Source organism: Erythrolamprus reginae, chromosome 2, assembly GCF_031021105.1.
Source record: "Erythrolamprus reginae isolate rEryReg1 chromosome 2, rEryReg1.hap1, whole genome shotgun sequence".
NCBI classification, from domain to species: domain Eukaryota; kingdom Metazoa; phylum Chordata; class Lepidosauria; order Squamata; family Dipsadidae; genus Erythrolamprus; species Erythrolamprus reginae.
The window spans coordinates 182,639,114-182,653,631 of record NC_091951.1 but is presented as its reverse complement, the minus strand read 5'-3'; the positions used below and the strand labels follow the sequence as shown (position 1 = coordinate 182,653,631).

Below are 14,518 nucleotides of genomic sequence, written 5' to 3'. Positions count from 1 at the left end.
CTTGAGCAAAGAGTTGGACTAGAAGACCTCCAAGGTCCTGCTCAAATCTTTTATTTTGTTATTCAGACCTCCTTGGTGTTTGGGGGAAAAAAGTTGTACCTTTCATGAATCCATCACTTCAAGAAGCATATCTTTTGTGAGGTTTGTGCCCTGAGGAATAACGGGTGCAGTGTTTGCCTGACATTTGTAGAACTTCTTTAAAATCACATTTCACACGAGTGCAGCCTCATTAAGGATTTTTTTGGGGGGGAAATCATTTTATGTCAGAGATTTGGATGGGGCAGAGCTAATGAAGCACCATTCCAGAATAAATTAAAACTTTATTGCTTGCTGTCTTTGGAATATAGGATTGGCCCAAGTCAGGTATATTAAAAGGGAATATCTTGATTATTTTTTAAAGATAAATATAGTGTGGAAATGCCTGTAGTAGATCAGGAAGTATCTTGATTTTCCAGGGGGAAAGATGACAGAAAACAGCATGTTCAAAAATTAAAATTGCTTTTTATTTGTCATGCAGACTTGCGTAGAATCAAGCATTACAATTCATAAACTAGCAGCAGCAGAAACAATCACCTTTTCCAATATTGCTTTCACATGAAAGAAAGGACGAAAAGAGGTGACAAAGAGAGAAAAGAATGAAGAACGAATACTCATCTGTGGAAACATAAGTTCCTTGTGTGGAAACATAACATTGCAAGGGAACAGATAATTTGTGCCTCAAAGCTAATTTACTGTAGAAGAGTGCATGGTTAAAATAGTTTGCAGCTAGTCTCCATCTGAAAACCCAAAGAATATCCTCAAAAATGAGAAAAAGAAATGTTGTGTGGAATGAGACAAACCCACAAAGCTTGCCAGTCTAAAAACCCTCATTATATCTGTGTTTATATCAGAGCTAAAACCTAGTATCAAAGAAACCATGAACTGTGTTTTGAATTACTGTTTTTCTGAATAGTTTCCCCTCTACCTTAGTTTGCACATGTCCAGGAATACAATAACTGGCAAACTGGAATGTCTCTTGCGCAAAATAAAAGATATTGATGTGGGTTGATGTAAGGCTAGGTTGCAGAAACTGGTTTTGTTAGCGAAATGTCTGGCACCCATTAGGTTTCTGATATTCATTGAGCGGCTGTTGTTGCAATTGTAGAAGTAAGGTTCAAATGGTATACTGCAGACATTCTTTTTTGTATACTTCCTCACAACCCTCTCATGGATCTATACAGAGCAGAGGCAGGGAACGTTGGCTCTTCTATGACTTGTGGACTTCAACTCCCAGAATTCCTGAGCTAGTATAATTGGCTCAGGAATTCTGGGGGTTGAAGTCCACAAGTCATAGAAGAGCCAACATTCCCTACCCCAACTCTCTTCATCCGAGACCCTTCTTGAAATGATTACACACACTTAACGGGGTTGCGTTTCCTTCTGTGAACCAACGGTGGCCTCCTTGCTAAAGCTGTGCCAGGGAGAGAAACTCGTGTTTCAGCCATGACAGATCAAGTCCCAACAGAGGAACAGATCGAGTGTGTTAGATTTGGTTAATATTAGAGCTAGACCTGGGATGGAAAAGGTGAAAGTGTCAGAGAGAAAAAGCAGGGTGGGTTTTGTTTTGTTTTTGTTTGTTTTTTTGTTTTCCCTCAGCATTATTTACACGACAGGCACCGTGAGCATGGTTATGCGAATTGTCATTCAGGAGGAGGAGGAGGAGCGGAGGGCCTGAATTTAATAGGCAGATTTCCTGCTTGTACTGGTTTTTGATACAATTTTTACACTGGAACCTCCTCCTCCACCTGAGGAATGGCGACCTCCTCCAGTACTGTAACAGCTCCCACCTCCGCTGCTGAACCCTGAACCAAAACCGGCCCCTCCATAGTTGCTGCCACAGCTAACGCCATAGCCGCCGCCGCCACCCATTCCAACTCCGATTCCTCCTCCAATTCCTCCGCCGAAACCTCCTCCCATGCCCAGGCTAGATCCGCCACCGTATCCTGTGGTAGTTGTGTTGCTGACTACAGCTGGAAAACAAGGGAGGGATGGGGGGAGAGAAAGAAATTTAAGTTGCTTCCGTGACTTCTATAGAGAAAACGCATGTCAAAAAAAAAAAAGCATGCAGGCACTAATGTATAAATAGGGATGATACTTACAATAGCTGACATTTTCAACGCCTTCCTGCAGTCTAAAAAGCAAAGTGATAATTGGAGTTAATGCTTCAACTCATACTAAAATTACCACATTTTTTATATTAAAAAGGAGTGTGGCAATGACTGTAATATGAACTCAACCTCCCAGCAGCGGATTAGGGCCCACAGAGTTGGTCTTCTCAGGGTCCTGTTGGCTAGACAGTGTCAGCTGGCGGGACTGCGTGGAAGGGCCTTCTTTGTGGTGGCTCCAGCTCTATGGAACCAACATTCCCCAGAGATCTGCACAATCCCCACGCTCCTGGCATTCTGAAAGGCCATGAAAATAATGGCTTTGCTGGCAGGCCTGGGGCCAGTGAACTATACCGTCTAGCCAGTGAAGGGCTACCAAAATTTTTATTACCACACTGTGGGCGTGGCTTATGCATTTTCTTTCAACATCTTTCAGTGAAAATTGGGTGCTCTGGGGTGGAGCTCCATTTTCGCTACGCCACTGCGTCGTCGTCCCCGCCCCCGTCCAGGCAGGAGCCCACCCTGCATCTAGCCCCAGCTGAATGGACATGAATGTTTTATTACCAAGGGTTTAAAATTGTTTTTATATTGTTTTATATTGTTGTTCGCCACCCAGAATCTGGAAGGAGTGGAACGGCTTATAAATCACAACAATAAAAAAAATAAATAAGTGAACCTATGTCGAGGGGCAAGTGATGAAACATGCCTCATAACGTCACAGCAAAAATGTCCCAACTGCCTGATTGCCATCATATATTGGGGCAGAAGTGCAGCAGAGTAGAGTTCGCAGTGCAAGATCACGTAGGTATCTTTTCTTAATCACTGTGGCTTGCTGCAGATGATATGAAACTTTTAATGCATCTCCCACAGGTGCTTTTCTTCCAAAAGGCAGAATAAGCTTCTTGGATGAGAAGCAAAATATTATCAAAGAGAAAAACCAAGTAAGTCCAGTTGCCATTTGGAAAAAAAATAATCATTGGGATAATTATGACTTGGATGATTGAGAATCTCCACAGACTCTTAATGCACCTTATCTCTCCAACCTGAAAAGAATGGGCCAAAAATTGTCACCAGATTTGTGCTCTCTGGGTCTGGTAACCAAATAAAAAAATGAGACTCAGCAATGTGTCTCTCTTTGGGAATAAAAAAAATGCTCTTAATGTTACAGAAACATGCAGTTTCATTATTCTCCAATCAATGAGACAAATGTAGAAAAACAATGGATTTAACCTTTCTATTTCACAAATAATTTTTAAAAATTAAAAGAAAAGGAGGGGGGTCTTTAGATCACCTTTAAAAGGGGCTTCTTCCAATTTAACTGTTTCATTTCAAAATGCAAAGCTGTTCAGATGAAACATCAAAGGGAGTATTCTTTTTTATTTGAAGAAAGTAAAAAAAAAAGTTATGAAAGGATGTAGCTATCATATTTGGTACTGGGTTTCTCTCAACTGACCTGATTTCTTCGCCTTCTAGCAGTTTCCTGTAGGTGGCAATCTCAATGTCGAGGGCAAGTTTGACGTTCAGGAGCTCCTGATATTCCTTGATTTGCCGGGCGAGTTCTTGTTTGGCTCTCTGTGAAGCTTCCTCCAATTCGTTCAGCTTTTGCTTAGCATCCTTGAGGGCAAGTTCACCACGATCTTCAGCCTCACCAATGGCTGCCTGAAGTTTGGCACACTGGGAATGGGTATAACAATTATTATTATTGTTATTATTGGAGGCCATTCATGTGAAAACTGTTTTGGATAATTCAGGAAGAATATCTCTTCCAGGTTGTAAGCACAGAAAACCTGAAAATCTCTTCTTAAAGACCAAACATACTTCTGTGCAACAAAACAGTTGTATACTACCAATATTAGTATATAAAACAGGTAAGTGCAGAGTACGTATGTGCATCTAAAACAAATCCTCGTGGTTCAATGCACCAAAATTGTAATAATATTTCTGTAAATGGGACTAAGTATTTTCATTAGCTCAGATTTTCTCCAACACTGGAAACAAACTATATATAAGGTGATTGTTCATTTTTCACTCAATGTGTTGTGTAACCTGAAGCATTTAAGTTCTAAGCTTATGCCTTAGCATAATGTGGAAATTCAGCCAATTATGGCTTAAAGACATAGTTAAACAATGATAGCAAAGAAGAATATGCAAACCCAGCTATTGCGAAAGCAGAGCTGTCCCATGCAATTCCATAGAACTGGGCAGAATTCTATAAAACATCACTTGCAACTTGTTCTCAACAACTACATGCTACTTTATGTATTTATATACAAAGCTTGTGTTATTTATCATGCTCTGAGCAAATAATGCCTCCAGATAGACGTAAATGGAATAATTCCAAAAGAAGCTGTTGAAACTGCTGATCAATCATTGATTTTCTTTAGATGGATGATAAAAGAACAAAAATATTTTAATACTGTAATATGGAAAAAACTGTTTCACTGTTGCTTGACTACCTTTCTTTAGAACAAATTAGGGTGCGGAATAATTTATATAATAACCTGCCTGTCTACCTGCTTGTCTATACTGTAGTAAGATGAAGGAGGGGAATCCTGATTTAATTTGCAATGCCTAAGAGCTATTGCGAAGCAACTAACTACAACTTGTTCAACTTGATTGCGTAGATACCTTGCAACATTTGTACAATGAGAGATGTACTATCTGTGGATTCACTAGCAAAATCCTACAGAGTAGAAGAAACACTACAATGTGGTTATGATTAGAATAATGTAATGTTTATAAAGAAAATTCTTTGAGTGTGCTAGACTTTGGTGTCCCAAAGGTGTTTTTTTCCCCAAAAGGTAAGTGGACTTGTTTTATCCTTAGAAACATTTTTCTTGTCATCCAAGAAGTTTTTTCAGCTCATGATGAAATCTTCTTAGATGAGAATTGAAATGCTTTCAAAGAAAAAAATGAGCCCAGTTACCTTTCTCTCTATTTTTCTTTTTGTAATGTCATTTTACATGCTGAATGGCTGTCATTTCTGATTAGGAGTAACTGGCATTCAAATCAATTAATTCTAATTAATGTTAATCAGAAATGACAACTTCCTGCATTTCAGATAATGCATTTAACTATTACTAGTCTTCCTTCCTTTCTCCCTCCTTTCTTCCCTCCATCCCTCCCTCTCTTCCTTTCTCCCTCCCTCTCTCCCTCCCTTCCTTTTTGCTTCTATTTCCTGTTTCTCGTTCAGCAGTGATACTTGCCTCAATATTTCTTCTACCAACATTTTGAAACCAAACCAAATAGTACTTCAACTTTTTTTAAATGCACTGCTTCAGGAGTGCTTCCTCATGAAAAAAAACTCACTATGTATCAAGAAAAATAATTCAAAGTAGTTTTCTCTCTAGTTTTCTTTTCTGTATGCAAGTACTCCGAAAACTGTTTATTCACTTCCTAAAAATGTGTACCAGTGGTACAAATCTGCTCTTCTTTAGTCTGTTCTCACAAGCTAAATGGCAAGATCCATTAAAATGTCTCACCTGTTTCTTCACGGCATCAATTTCACCTCGCAGTCTCTGGACTATCCGATTAAGCTCAGAAATTTCTGTCTTTGTGGTACGAAGGTCGTCACCATGGCGCCCAGCAGACACTTGTAGTTCTTCATACTGACATTTCAGAAATAAACGAAGGTATCATCAAAACAGAGGAGATGGGAAATGACCTTGAGCACAGAGGCTGGGGAAGACATTCTATTACCTGGGGGGCAAAAGTTCTCTCAAGGGACTTTTTGTAAGTTTAGGAAATGAAGCTATTTAGAGTCAGGATCATAGGCTGAGGCCTGAAGCTTGCAGTTTGGGAACACATGTCTCAGCCAACCTCAGATCCCATCAGCCAACGACCTTTAGCTAGCAGGGTCAAGGTGAAGAGTCTTTTCTGTCATGGCCCCTTGGCAAATTTAAGACGTGTGGACTTCATCTCCCAGAATTGCTCAGCCAGCAAAGTTGAAGTCCACAAATCTTAAAGTTGCCAAGGTTGGAGACCCCTGCTCCAGAACATCTTCCCGCCAGAGGTGAGATCTGTCTATACACTTCTGACTTTCTGGAAGGGCCTTAAAACCTGGCTCTGCCCAGTGGCTTGAGGCCCCAGTGGGGAGGCAGTATGCTAGAGGTAGCTGACTGAATGAGAGACAAAAGGGCACACCTGTACCATCCCTGCTTTTGGGGGTTTAATCTTTTGTTTAATTATTGTTAATTTGAACCCTTTTTATGCTTTTAGATTTATGCCTTTATGTTGTTGTTGTTGTAAGCCAGCCAGAGGCACTCTAGATAGCGAGATAGGTATAAATATGAATGAATGAATGAATGGATGAATGAATGAATGAATGAATGAATGAAGAATGAATGAGCAGAAAGGAAGCCACACTATTGTTAGCTTGATGGTCACAAAGATACAGTGAAGGAAGAGGGAGCAGGCTTCTCAGCCTCCTCATGCTTTATCATATGTTCCTCCTCTGTACATGTAACAAGTCAGTTTTGCCACAGGTGGGAAAAAACAGGTAAGCGGGGGGGGGGGGGGGTATTTCCTTCTGCTCTGGTCTTGGGACCTATCTTCTGCATCCAGCTCACAACTCCCAGATACCCTCCCACCCCCACCCACCCCAAAAAAGTTGGTGAACAACATTGGACTAAAGATTTCTCTCCATTGGACACAGGTCTCTCCAGGTCTGTAAGCTGTGAATGCAGATTTACTGTATTGTGTTGTATTATGTTGTATTGTATTGGTATTGCATTGGTATTCTATTGTATTGTGTTGTATTATATTGCATTGCATTGCATTGCATTGCATTGTATTGGTATTGGTATTGTATTGTATTGTATTGTATTTCATTTCATTTCATTTCATTTCATTTCATTTCATTTCATTTGTATGCCACCCAACTCCCGAAGGACTCTGGGCAGCTCCCCCTTTTTTAGACTCCCTCTGCTCTGTTCTGCTTTCACTTCACTTCCCCTCCCCTCCCACTCCCCAACAATCATACTGTTTTCCTACAGAAGGATTGAGGGGAAACAGAAATGGCCTATCCCAGCTCACATTTATTTGCCTGTAGACTTGTCCCTCAGGCAATTTGAAAGGGGACTAAGACCCGAGACACCTGCCTACAGTCACCCAATCCTGAGCCACCCCATTGTTCTGGGGTGTGATTCATGTCTGCTTCTCCCACCAGTAGGTAACATCCTGGGTGGAGAAATGCATTTCTTTCTCATTCGCCCGTTAAACCTGGAAGGACAGCGCCACTGAGCGGCAAAATTGATGCTGGCATAATTTTATCAAGGATGGGGATTTACAACCTGTTGCCCTCTAGTGCAGAGAATTCTGGGAACTGTAATCCAACCAATCTGGAGATGGACTGATTATGAAAAGTCACTCTAGATCTGTGATGATGACCTATGGCACAGATGCCACAGGTGGCACACCGAGACATATCTGCTGGCACGCAAACCATTGCCCTACCTCAGCTCCTACGCACATGTGGGCACCCACCAACTGTTTTTGGGCTTGCATAGAGGCTCTGGGAGGGCATTTTTGGCCTACGGAGTACCTCCAGGGGGCAGGAGAGGGCATTTTTGCCCTCCCCAAGCTCCCAGAAAGCCTCTGGAACCTATGGAGGGTGAAAAGTGGGCCTACCAGCCCCATCGGAAGTCAGAAAATGAGGGAGCAGGGGCACGTGGGGGGCATTGAATATGGGTGTGGGCACGCACATGTGTGCGATAGCGCACACATGTACTATTTTGGCATCCAAGGGAAAAAAGGTTCACCATCACTGCTCTAGGTCTTTAATGAATTTATTATTCTAGCTACTAACCTTGGTTTGATACCATGATTCGGCCTCAGTCCGGCTCCTGTTGGCAATATCTTCATACTGTGCCTTAACCTCAGCAATTATGCTGTCCAAATCCAGGTGTCTGTTGTTGTCCATGGATAATATGACAGAGGTATCTGACACTTGCTGCTGCATTTGAGATAATTCCTGCAAAAATATAAAAATAAAACAAAAACTAAGACACCTGAACACCAGGGTAAAAGTAGTATGGTCCTGTTGAAGTACTTATGGAAAAGTGGATGACGTAGCTAAACAGGGCTAGAGAACTTTCTGAAATCCTAATTCAATTTTGTTTGAAGCCTTTCAATCTATATTCCAATTTGTAGCAGCTCTCTAGTTTTCTGAGTAATACCTTTTGTTACAGTTGGGAATTTTAGTGACAGGAGGTGTTAATCACAATAATTATAATCCAAGCTCAGCCAAAGTATTTTCTGTAACTCATAAATGTTGCCAAATCAAAGTGATTAATTTCACTCAGAAAAGTTGCCAAGGAAGGGAGTGGATTTTTTCCCCCAGTGCTTGCTAGCATCAAGTCCAGACTAGACAGCCGTGCAGTGTGGAGGTGCCTTATTTAAATATGGTTCTGTCTTGATCCAGGAATAGCTGGAGGAAATTGCATTGATATTGCAAAAGATGTGATAATTGATATCATTAAGTCTCTGCTTGCCTTAACATTTAGTCAGATCTTCAAACACATAACCAAGCAGGTGGAAACTGTTGAAGGGGAGGTATCGTTGGAAGTATATCCTTTCTGAAGGAAAAACTGATCTAATATTTTCTGCAGTGGAACATTAAAAAATATACACAACAAGCTTCGACAAATCAGTCTGCTATGATCATCTTAGGAATTTCAGCTCCTCATTCTTTTAGCATTGTTAGAAAATAGTATTATATTGCTTTCCCCCTGTTTATTTCTTTTCTCAATGACAAGATTTTGCTTGTTTACGTTGATATATTTCTGCTGCATTAAGTTGATCTGCTAACACAGGGGTAGGCAAAGTTGGCTCTTCTATGACTTGTGGACTTCCACTCCCAGAATTCCTGAGCCAATCATGCTAGCTCAGGAATTCTGGGAGTTGAAGTCCACATGTCATAGAAGAGCCAACTTTGCCTACCCCTGTGCCAACAAATAACCAGGTAAGGTGAGGTGATCAAGGGAAGAAAATGTCCATAATGGGAGACTGTTTACAGAGGCAGCCTATTGCCCCCAACAATCGGGGTCCTCATTTTACCCACTTTGGAAGGATAGAAGATTGAGTCAACCTTGAGTTGTTGTGACCTGAACTGCCAAACTGCTGACAGCAGGTGATCAACAGAAGTAGCCTACAGTGCTGCATTTTAACCACTGTGCTACCGAAGCTCTTGTTTTAGATTTAGATTTAGATTTACTAAGGTTCAAGCTTAGGTTTACATTGAGAAATAAATTTTCTAGTCTTCTAACTGAATATAGACCTAGAACTTATTTTAAGTTTAGAAGTAGAACCTTTGGTAACGTAATAAAGGAAACTTACCGTTTCATACAGTACTTTCAAGAACTCAATTTCATCAGTCAGTGCATCTGCTTTGCTACCAAGTTCAATTTTGTTCATGTAGGCACCATCTACATCCTGCATAAAACAGAAGAAAAGTCTGCTTACATTTTGAGCAGAAAACAAAGTTGCTCGACTCAATACATTCAAACCTTTTTCATCTAATTGAGACCCCAACATCGCAGGCAAATCAATTACCTTTTTGAGCACCACAAATTCATTCTCTGCACCTGTTCGCTTGTTAATTTCGTCTTCATATCTGTTAGATGAGAGGAACAAATGATAGAATTAGCAATAGGCATAGGTTGCAATATGAGAACTGAACATTGCTTCAGACAGACCATATATAAGCTAAAGCCACATCTTTATCAGTGCATTCTATAAATCTTTGTAATCTACGCCAACTGAATTATTCCCTTGAAAGTTAACCTATTTTGTTTTTGGAAGATCATTCTGTGGAATTTTTGCAGCTGCTTCATGCACAATATATTTTCATAAATACAGTTTTCATAGGCAAATACAAAGAATTTCTTTTTTCATTATAATTAGTGAGAGAGGTGTGTACTTCAATAAGCACATCATTATCAATTTATCATCCGTTAATTTGGCCCAGTCTTTAATTTTGATGTGGCTTTAAAATCCAAGGGTAATTTAAAAATACCATCTTTAACTTGAAATTGAATGCCACATTTTAAGCTCAGATCTTCATTACAGCTTTTAATATTTCTTCTTCCAATGGGAATCCTGAAATGTAGTTTGGTGATCAGGTTTGGCTAAATATCAATACGCAGCCTACACACTATGATTCCTAGTATTTTATAGATAGAATCATAATTACTGTAGCTGCTATAAAATTGAGACACTGTGGTAGTTTGCCCTTAAGTGCTTAAATACTTTTCCCAATTTTGATGCTTATGACTTGGCTCAGTAATGATGCAAATACTGGATGTGGACTTGCATGGTTTACCTACTTGGGATATATATATATAACATAGTCTTAATTTCAAAGAAGTACAGCTGACATGAATTTAAAACCCACAGGTCTGGAGGGAAAACACATACTCAACATTCTTATCAGATAGACTGGATCTCTTTGCTGAATGTTCACCCCAACCAGCTATCTGGCACATAGTTTATAGCATGCTCCTAAAGGCCACAAGAGAGACTGTTATAAAGATATACAGTTGTGCAAAAGCCTAAGTGAAGTATTTAATTTGTAGCGGTGTGTAATTTAATTTGCAATTCTTTTGTGAGGGTTTGGCAAGATAAGCTTGTACATTGCGGGCATCCCCTGTGAAGCCGTGTAATGTAAGGCAAATCAAACTATCTGGGAACAAAGGTGGGGCTGGAATGAACAAAAGAAGGATGGGAGAGTTTTGCAATTACCCGGTAGCAGATTAATTCTGAACAGCTGGGTGCCAGACCATAGCCCTAATCTGTTTTGCCTTTGAGCATGTGGATTTCTAAACCTGAATTAGTTTGAACTACACAGAAAAGAAGGCTGGGAGTATGAAAAAGGGGGGAGTATGAAAAAAACTAAACTGAGCAGAATCTATTTTGTCCCTTTTCTACTTCTATTGCACACTTGGGAAGTAGTTAGCATTTGTTGGTCTCATTCTGACATAATGTTCGCTAACGTTCACAGCCAAAATTTAGTCCCCCAAGGTTTTCTAGACTTCTAAGAACACAAATAATTTGGTTAGGCATGAGGTTCATGGCCAAGATTCACAGCTCCATGTGAACCTTTATCAAACTCAATAAATATGTTAATGTGGGTTTGGGAAGCACCTGCCTTGGAACCTGTATTTGGTTCAAATCAAACAGGTGAAACTTAACTCTCAAATCTTTTAGAAAAAGAAAGGTGGGGTGTTGTCTGCCATCTGGGCTATCTGATTTCATTTCATTATTTCATTTCTTAAAAACTTTTACAACTATGAACCCCAAATCCAGGTTTTGTGATAGGAATGCAGTATAAATGCACAGGGTTCTTCCCACTAGGATGAGTTCATACTGCTCATTGGATGGTTTGAGGTGGACAGAGAATGCATTCAGATAATTAGTATTGGATTCTTTGCATTTACTGTATCCGGCAGTAAGCCTCTTTGGAATGAATTGCATGGGGATGGGGCTGTATATTCAGCAAGAAATATTAATCTTTTATGTAGATATAAGCTAAAACGTTACATCAGGCATTGCAATAAATCTTGGCTCTCCAGACAGTCAGGAATGTGCTTAGAGTGGAAATGTTACAATTAACGTTACAAATCAGGCAGAACACAAAAATTAAAGTCTGCTTTAGAGTTGATGTTTTTATCCTGGGGTGTGGGGTGGGGGTTTTTTTTGAACCAATGGATTTTTGGCCATTGTTTCCCCAGTCTTGAGAGGTAGAGATTCTACTTAGTGATTACATAATGTTTCAGTCTAGCCTAAGCAACTCCGGTCCCCAATTCAGCCCTTTCAATATGTGAGACTAAATGGAATAGAATGGAAAAATGACCCACTTGTTCTTAAAGTCCTCCACCATGTCTTGCATATTCCTCAACTCCAAGTCCAGTCTTCCCCGTTCATTTAGTAGAACATCAAGTTTTCTCCTGAGGCTGTTGATATACTCATCAAAAATAGGCTCAAGGTTGCGCGGCTGAACTTGAATCCCTTGCTGTTGTAAGAGATCCCATTTGGTCTCAAGGACTTTGTTTTGCTGCTCCAAAAATCGGACCTGCAAGATGGAACAGACAAAGACGCTTATTTCTGGAAGCCTTTTGGTTGACACAAAACCTGAATGGCTTTTCCTTATCTTATTTTCTCTTGTCCCTTCTCACTGGTTGGGTTGGAAGGGCCCTGGAGCAGAAAATTATTGTGTCTTTTATGTAGCCCTGAAAAGTTCCACATCTCTAGATGGTGTCAACCATGTACAGAACAAATCAAAAACAGCAATTCAGGAGGTACAAAAAATAGCGAAGGAGGCTGAAAAGGGAAGGGAAAAATAGGGGGGGGGCAAAGAAGAGGTTGGGAATGGAGCTGCTGTTCCATGTGATATGAAAGATAAGTTTAAAAATATATACTTTTCAGAACGATCCTTTAGCAATTATATTTTTATCTTCCGTAACCTAGTCTCCACCGCTTCAATGAAATCACACACACTCTATAGTGTGTAGAGAGTCCCTTACATGACATGTGAGGTTGCAACACCCAAAACAATGGTAAAATGCTACATGTTATCATGCTCTCCTCCCAAACAATGCCAAGATGCAAGCTGAATTAATAACGGTATTATAATTCGGGTGTGAATTCCTTCTGTAGTGAATATATGGAGTGTCCTTTCCTGGCCTCAGCATTTATTGTATCTCTGCCATCTATTTTTTAAAAGATGTTTTTGATAAATTGGCTTCAGTTAGAGTTGGCATTTGTGCATTCCAGAAACTAAGTGCACAAATCCAGGAAAACGGAGGAAATAACTGCTTTATTCTCAATTAAGACTGGCATCATTGACTTTGAAACTAAGATGTTTAATTGTCTTTACTTGGGGCCTTACTTTTCATTAGATCTTGGGCCATTATTTTACATGACCCTTCATTCCTCAGAATAAAAAAGTTAATTGAACAACTTGATGGTGGCAATGACTTTGGACAATATTAGAAATAATTGTCTGTTGTTGCTCATTTGCCTATATCAGCTGTGACCTTATCAGAAAGCACCCAAAGATAACTGATAAACAGCCATTAGATTGGTGACTTAAGTTTGCGGATAGTTACTTCGAATTTAGAGGCCCCCAAAGTCAAGTAAAACCACCCCTTCATACCTTGTCAATGAAGGAGGCAAATTTGTTGTTGAGTGTCTTGATCTGTTCCCTTTCTTGAGTACGCACTCGCTGAATCTCTGGGTCAATCTCAAGGTTGAGAGGTTGCAAGAGTTGCTGGTTGATGGTCACTTCTTGGATGCCACCAGGGGGGCAAACTGGAAAACCTGGACCGCCTCTTACAAAACCTGGTCCACCTACCAGAAAACCCCCAGGACCTCCACCCATGCCATAGCCAGCACCTCCACCTGCGCCCATACCATAACCAAAACCAGCTCCTCCACCAAGGCCAAATCCTCCACTATAACCAGATCTTAGACCTCCACCAACGGTACTATAGGCAATTCGTCTGCTTCCACCCATGTTGTGCAGGCTTCGGCTGCCAAATCCACCAAGTCCATAGCTTCCACCCCCTCCACTTCTTGCTCCTCCAACTCGAGAGACCGAGTAGGAGCTGAAACCGCTTCTCCCACCACCACCACTACCACCAACAATTGCAGAGCCGGAGGTAAAGCCTCTGTTAGCTCCTCTGGAGGATGCTCGATAGGAAACACGACTCATGATGGTTTGCTTGGAGAGTGAAGCTGAAGGAAGTTTTGGATGATAAGCAGCACTGCAGAGAAAGCAGAGAAAGAAAAAGGCAGAATCTCTCTGATATATAGGAGCAGGAAACCTCCCCTTTTATCTGTTTGGGGAAGAACCTGGCACGGAATTGGAAACAATTGGATACTCAAACATTTGATGTGCCTTGCAGCAACTTGTCTTCTGCGACACGCCTACTCCAGTCATCATAACACTACAGAAGTGGTATAAAGAGTTTGTGTGTCAGAGAGAAAGACCTTGAAGGGATCAACGTTTTCACCTTTTTTAATCTTTAGGAAACTGTCTCATTAGCAACTAAGCAAACAAAAGGAGAGCATCATAATCACAAGACTGTTCATTTACACTCTGGCTACTCAACTGTCTTAGTCAAATGTTAGGAAAGCAGCTACAATTCTGATCATGACAAAAATATGTCAGATATGTATTTTTTTTTCAATCTGTCAAGAGCTGCCTAGGGTCTTCAGTGTGTTGAGCACTGGGAACAAACCTGTGAAGTGGACCAGACACCTTACAGTAAATTAACTTTACTTAGAAACATAGAAACATAGAAGACTGACGGCAGAAAAGGACCTCATGGTCTATCTAGTCTGCCCTTATACTATTTCCTGTATTTTATCTTACA

The 14,518-nt window shown here is 40.5% G+C and overlaps 1 protein-coding gene across 1 annotated transcript; it reads right to left on the bottom strand.

Moving 5' to 3' along the window:
* Positions 1-481: 481 nt before the first annotated feature.
* LOC139161498 (keratin, type II cytoskeletal 5-like) lies at positions 482-13,940 on the bottom strand. Its single transcript, XM_070740690.1, has 9 exons — positions 13,297-13,940; positions 11,999-12,213; positions 9,696-9,756; positions 9,480-9,575; positions 7,951-8,115; positions 5,627-5,752; positions 3,598-3,818; positions 2,139-2,170; positions 482-2,009 (listed from the first exon to the last, which is right to left on the bottom strand). Exons 1-9 carry the CDS (start codon positions 13,852-13,854, stop codon positions 1,717-1,719), a joined length of 1,767 nt encoding a protein of 588 aa, XP_070596791.1. The 5' UTR covers positions 13,855-13,940; the 3' UTR covers positions 482-1,716.
* Between the last annotated feature and the right edge of the window lie 578 nt (positions 13,941-14,518).

What these genes read in the sequence shown, in the direction of transcription:
- LOC139161498 (XM_070740690.1), bottom strand. Translation starts at nt 13,854, where the DNA reads ATGAGTCGTGTTTCCTATCGAGCATCCTCCAGAGGAGCTAACAGAGGC. An exon ending in AATTTGTGGTGCTCAAAAAG is followed by an intron (nt 9,576 to 9,695) that starts GTAATTGATTTG and finishes TGTTTTATGCAG; the next exon opens with GATGTAGATGGTGCCTACAT. An exon ending in CGTTGAAAATGTCAGCTATT is followed by an intron (nt 2,010 to 2,138) that starts GTAAGTATCATC and finishes CTTGTTTTCCAG; the next exon opens with CTGTAGTCAGCAACACAACT.